At 39.9% G+C, this 6337-nt stretch overlaps 1 protein-coding gene across 1 annotated transcript; it reads left to right on the top strand.

Annotated features, from left to right (window-relative positions):
- The first annotated feature begins 1840 nt into the window (after positions 1-1840).
- LOC129883491 (uncharacterized) lies at positions 1841-5485 on the top strand. The gene is made up of 2 exons (XM_055958146.1): positions 1841-1997; positions 5154-5485. Exons 1-2 carry the CDS (start codon positions 1841-1843, stop codon positions 5483-5485), a joined length of 489 nt encoding a protein of 162 aa, XP_055814121.1.
- Positions 5486-6337: the final 852 nt, after the last annotated feature.

Consider the following 6337-nt stretch of genomic DNA (forward strand, 5'->3'; position numbering starts at 1 on the left):
ATTTTAGGGTAAGCTATCCTTCTAGCTCGTGATGGATTCTCTTAGTCATGACATGATGTCCTTAGAGTTCGTACATGAACTATGTCACTTATTTTATTTTAGTGTTTGACATTCTAGACTTAATATTTTAGAATTATATGTCCTTGATGTGATGACTTTTAGATTTTGGGGAACGTTATGTAGTAAACTCTTGTGGATTGTTATTTCTTACTTTATAAGTTTGAGCTTCCACGTTATTGTTATACTTTATAAGTTGGGGTTCACATCGTTGGTTCTCCCACCTAGGAGTTTAAGGGTGGGTGCCACTCATGGCCCATTTTGGGTCATGACAAACTTGGTATCAGAGCTTTAGGTTTAGTGATCTCATCACACAAGAACAGGCCTAGTAGAGTCTTGCAGAATGGTACAGAGATGCCTTTACTTTTCTTCGAGAGGCTACGGGACTTTAGCAAAACTCTATTCCTTCTTTCTTTTATGCTATTACTTGAATCCAATTGGTATCTAGGTGATATAAATTGGTATTTGACCTTCTTTACTTTACTTTCGCAGATGGTTAGAACCAGAGTAATAAGAGCACCTGAGCCAGCCATTGGGGCTGTAGGCAGAGGAAGAGTAGCAACGAAAGGCCGCAGTAGAGGTCGCAAAAGAAATCCCACCAGGGGCAGGGTCCAGACAGTTGGGCCAGCAAGGGAGAGAGCAGCGACCCCTCCACCAGCTGATGAGATAGTTAGAGATGATGTTGAGGTATATGAGGAGTAGGTTCATGAGAGAGAAGAACCACCCCAGCCTACTCCAGAGATAATCCACCAGGTTCTTACCTATCTTAGTGGGTTATCCGATCAGGGACAAGCTCCCCCAGTACCTCATATGCCAGGAGTTCAACATGCAACTATTGTGTCTCCCCGCATGACTGCTTCCTTGGGAACAAGCATTTTCCTCGATTGACTACAGGGTTAGTAATCATGAGTGACCAACATGATCTCTTTGTTAAGTTCTTGAAGTTGAAACCCCCGGTCTTCAAGGGTACTGAATCTGAGGATGCTTATGATTTTCTTATTGATTGTCATGAGCTCCTTCATAAGATGGATATAGTAGAGTGATTTTGGTGTTGAGTTTGTGACATACCAGTTTCAGAGAGACGCCAAAATATGGTGGAGTTCTCATGTTGAGTGCCGACCAGCAGAGGCATCACCTGTGACTTGGGTAACTTTTTCTAACTGTTTCATAGAGAAGTATATTCCCCAAACCTTGAGGGACCGGAGAAGGGATGAGTTCCTGAATATAGAGTAGGGGAGGATGTCTGTTGCCGCTTATGAGGCCAAGTTTCATACCTTAGACAGATATGCTACTCAGCTTTGCTTCAGTCCAGAAGAGCGAATTCATCGCTTTGTGAAGGGATTGAGGTAAGATTTATGGATTCCATCTATACAAGTTGCTGCTTCAGTAAAATCTTTTTAGGAAGTGGTTGATTTTGTGATAGAGGTGGAGGGGGTGAAGCTAGATAACTTCGCTAAAGAGACAACGTTCAAGAAGTTTCATAAGGGAGGTGAGTTTATTGGTTCTTACTCTAGAGGACAGAGTTCTGGAGATTATTTGACCCATCTTATCTAGTCTTCATTGCAGGTTTCAGATTGAGGTCCGTTAAAGACTAGTCAGCTCTTTTCTAATTTTGGGGGTTATCTTTAGTCTTCTTCACCTTCACAAAGACTCACTCTTGATCCTAAGACTTGTTACGGATGTGGTGAGCCTAGACATATCAGAAAATATTATCCAAGACAGAGTCAGGCTTAGCATGATCAGGGTAATAGAATCCCAATAGTTAGAGGTAGAGGCGACGGCTATGGTAGGGGCTGTCATTCTAGAGGATGTGGTGGCCAAGGTCATGGTGGTCACCAGTACAGCAGGGGTGACGGGTAGGTTGGAACTACTAGAGTACAGCCCGGCAAGGGAAATGGTCAAACAAGCGATAGAGCCCATTGTTATGCTTTCCCCGGGAGGTCAGAGGTAGAGGCATCTGATGATGTTATCACATGTACTCTTCTGGTCTGCGATAGCTTGTCCTTCATATTATTTGATATTGGATCCATATTTTCTTATGTATCTTCTACATTTGCCAATGGGCTCGATTTACATTGTGACTTACTTGACATGCCTATTCGTGTTTTTACTCCTATTGGTGAGTCTGTGCTAGTTGAGAAAGTGTATAGGTCTTGCCTTGTGACTTTTGTGGGGAGTAAAACTTATGTAGATTTGATTATTTTAGAGATGGTTGACTTTGATGTAATCTTGGGTATGACTTGGCTCTCTCCAAATTTTGCTAACTTAGATTGCAATGCTAAGACTGTGACATTAGCCAAGCTTGGGATGGATCAGTTGGTGTGGGAGGGTGACTATCTTCCCACTCCAGTTAAGATTATCTCTTTTCTTTGTGCTAAGAGGTTGGTGAGTAAGGGTTGTTTAGCCTTTCTAGCACATCTCAATGATGATAGTTCTGAAGTGTCATCGATTGAGTCTATTTCGATAGTGCATGAGTTTATGGATGTTTTCCCCGTAGACTTATCTGGTATGCCACCTGATAGGGATATAGATTTTTGTATCGACCTAGAGCCCGACACTCGCCCTATTTCCATTCCACCTTATAGAATGACCCCAGCTGAGTTGAGGGAGTTGAAGGCCCAACTTCAGGAGTTGTTGGGTAAAGGTTTTATTAGACTGAGTGCCTCTCCTTGGGGTGCTCTAGTTTTATTTGTGAAGAAGAAGGATGGCAGCCTTCGTATGTGCATAGACTACAGGCAGCTGAACAAGGTGACTATTAAAAATAGGTATCCCCTTCCTCGCATTGATGACTTATTCGATCAGTTGGAGGGTGCTTGTGTTTTATCAAAAATTAATTTGAGGTCCGATTACCATCAGCTGAAAATACGAGCAGCAGATGTACCAAAGACTGCTTTTTGAACCAGGTATGGACACTATGAATTCTTGGTAATGTCTTTTGGGCTTACAAATGCGCCTGCTGCTTTCATGAGTCTGATGAATAGAATCTTTAAGCCATATTTGAATCTCTTTGTTATTATTTTATTGATGATATATTGATCTACTCAAAGAGCAGAAAAGAACATGAAGAGCGTCTGAGAATTGTTCTAGGATTGTTAAGGGAGAGAAGGTTATATGCCAAATTCTCTAAGTGTGAGTTCTGGCTTGATTTAGTGTTCTTTTTAGGGCACTGGTTTCTAAGGATAGAGTGATGGTGGATCCCCAGAAGATTAGAGCAGTGAAGAGTTGGGCAAGACCTATTAATGTCTCAGAGGTAAGAAGCTTTATTGGTTTGGATAGCTACTATCGTCGGTTCGTCAAGGGATTTGCTTCCATTTCTTCCCAACTAACCAATCTGACCAAGCAGAAAGTTTCCTTTATGTGGTCGGACGAGTGTGAAGAGAGTTTTCTGAAACTCAAGACCTTATTGACTACTGCACCAATTCTTGCCCTGCTAGTAGAAGGTAAGAATTTCATTGTTTATTATGATGCATCATATTCTGATTTAGGTGCAGTGCTAATACAGAAGAAGAATGTAATTGCCTATGCTTCAAGGCAATTGAAGGTGCATTAACGTAATTACCCCACTCACGATTTAGAATTGGCTGTGGTTGTATTTGCATTGAAGCAGTGGAGACATTATCTATATGGGGTAAAGTGTGAAGTGTATACAGATCATCGTAGTTTACAACATGTGTTCACTCATAGAGACTTGAATTTGAGGCAGAAGAGGTGGATGGAATTGTTAAAGGACTATGATATCACTATTCTTTATCACTCGGGAAAAGCTAATGTAGTGGTTGATGCCTTGAGTAGAAAAACAGGGAGCATGGGAAGTTTAGCTCATTTACAAGTTTCCAAACGTCCATTGGCTAGAGAGGTTCAAACTCTGGCTAATGACTTTATGAGGCTGGAAGTAACCAAGAAAGGAGGATTCTTGGCCTATGTGGAGACAAGATTTTCTTTCCTTGACAAGATTAAAGAAAAGCAATTTGAGGATGAGAAGCTGAGCCGAATTCATGATATGGTCTTGTAGGGAGAGGCCAAAGAGGCCGTGATCGATGAGGAAGGCGTCTTGAGGATTAAGGGGCAGGTATGTGTGCCCCGTATTAATAATTTGATTCAGACTATTCTTGCCGAGGCTCATAGTTCCAGGTGCTCTATACATCCTGGTGCAACCAAGATGTATTGCGATCTGAGACAACATTATTGGTAGAGCAGAATAAAGCGTGACATTATTGATTTTGTTGCCTATTGTCCAAATTATCAGTAGGTAAAATATGAGCACCAAAGGCCTGGAGGGACACATCAAAGAATGCTCATTCCTGAATGGAAGTGGAAAAGGATTGCAATGAATTTTGTGGCCAGCCTTCCAAAGACCTTGGGTAAGTTTGATTCGATATGGGTGATTGTTGATAGGTTAACTAAGTCTTCTCACTTCATTCCAGTCAAGGTGACTTATGATTCTGAGAAGTTAGTCAAACTCTATATCCACGAGGTTGTTTGATTACATGGAGTTCCAGTTTCTATCATATCAGATAGAGGTACGCAATTTACTTCTAACTTTTAGAGGACCTTGCATGCTGAGTTAGGTACTAGATTGGATCTTAGTACTGCATTTCACCTTCAGACCGATGGGTAGTCTGAGAGGACAATTCAAGTGTTGGAGTATATATTTTGTGCTTGCGTAATAGATTTTAGTGGTCATTGGGATCAGTTCTTACTCTTGACAGAGTTTTCATATAATAATAGCTATCACTCGAGTATTGATATGGATCCATTTGAGGCATTGTATGAGAGAAGATGTAGGTCTCCTATTAGTTGGTTTGATGTGTTTGAGGTAAGACCCTGGGGAACTGATCTTTTGAAGGAATCACTAGAGAAGGTGAAATTTATTCAGGGGAAGCTTCTAGCAGCTCAGAGCAGGCAGAAAGAATATGCAGACCGAAAGGTCAGGGACATGGAGTTTATGGAGGGAGAGCAAGTGTTGTTGAAGATTTCACCCATGCAGGGTGTGGTGAGATTTGGTAAGCGAGAAAAGCTCAGTCCGAGGTATATTGGGTCATTTGAAGTTCTTAAGCGTGTTGGAGAGATAGCCTATGAATTGGCTTTACCTCTAGGTTTGTCTGGAGTGCACCCAGTGTTTCAAGTGTCTATTCTAAAGAAATATCATAGTGATGGAAACTATATTATTCGCTGGGATTCGATCTTGCTTGATAAGAATTTTTCTTATGAGGAGGAGCCTATAGCTATTTTTGATAGGGAGGTCCGGAAGTTGAGGTCAAGAGAGATTGCGTCTGTGAAGGTTCAATGGAAGAATCGTCCAGTTGAGGAGTCCATTTGGGAGATTGAGGCTGATATGTGTGGAAGATATCCACATTTGTTCATCAAGTCAGGTACCCTTTTCTACCCTCATTTTTCTTTTGACCGCTCGAGGAAGAACGGTGGGTAAATTGATATCTATTGTAAAGATCCATAAGGTTGTTTTGAGAACTAGAGCTCTTATTTCATAAAAGACTCATACCATAAATTGTTAATGGGTATTTGGACTAGTCGATAATTACGGTTATTGAGTTGAGGAGTAAACTTAGATAACTTATTTAATTAGTGGGTTAAAGTGTAATTTAATTAATACCCTATACCACTTATTCCATATTTATTAAAATAAAGTAGATTATGGTTATATTTTTCTTTTATGAACTGCTACAACAGAATTGCAAAAGAGAAAGGGAGAATACACAAGAATTTACCTGCCGTCGAACACGAAAGAGGAAAAAACAATAGATTTGGCCTTCAGGTAAAATCAAGATTTACTTAGCTTTAGTTTAATAACTTTAATTCTATGTAAATTGGCCATGTGGGGACAAGTTAGTAATGTTTATATATTTGGAGGATTAGTGGTAAAGATAAGTGATGAGGTAATCAATAGCTAATGATTACTGGTGTATGATATGAATTTAGGTCCTGCAAATTATTTACTTGGTGCGCCATTAGTTATAATCAGTTAGTTTCTGTTTCGAAATCTTATTCTTTTAGTTATCAAATTATGATCCAAGTTTTGATATATTGAGATAGATAATTAAATATTAGGTGCATTGTATCATATAAATAACATCAAATTTATGACATTCGAAGGAAACTGAGACTTAACCCTTGCTTAACATATAGGAATACGAGACTTGAGATATTAGTTATTATCAAAATTTAGGAATTTGAGATTTGGATGGGTTATTGAGTCTAGACTAGATACATAGTAATATGGGTGTCTACAGACTCGTGTATTTATGAATATTATATATTTGAT

The sequence above is a fragment of the Solanum dulcamara genome, chromosome 3 (assembly GCF_947179165.1).
Source record: "Solanum dulcamara chromosome 3, daSolDulc1.2, whole genome shotgun sequence".
Classification (NCBI taxonomy): domain Eukaryota; kingdom Viridiplantae; phylum Streptophyta; class Magnoliopsida; order Solanales; family Solanaceae; genus Solanum; species Solanum dulcamara.

Coding starts and splice junctions, on each gene's coding strand:
- LOC129883491 (XM_055958146.1), top strand. CDS start 1,841: ATGGTAGGGGCTGTCATTCTAGAGGATGTGGTGGCCAAGGTCATGGTG. Junction 1,998..5,153: donor TGTTATGCTTTCCCCGGGAG/GTCAGAGGTAGA, acceptor CTTTACCTCTAG/GTTTGTCTGGAGTGCACCCA.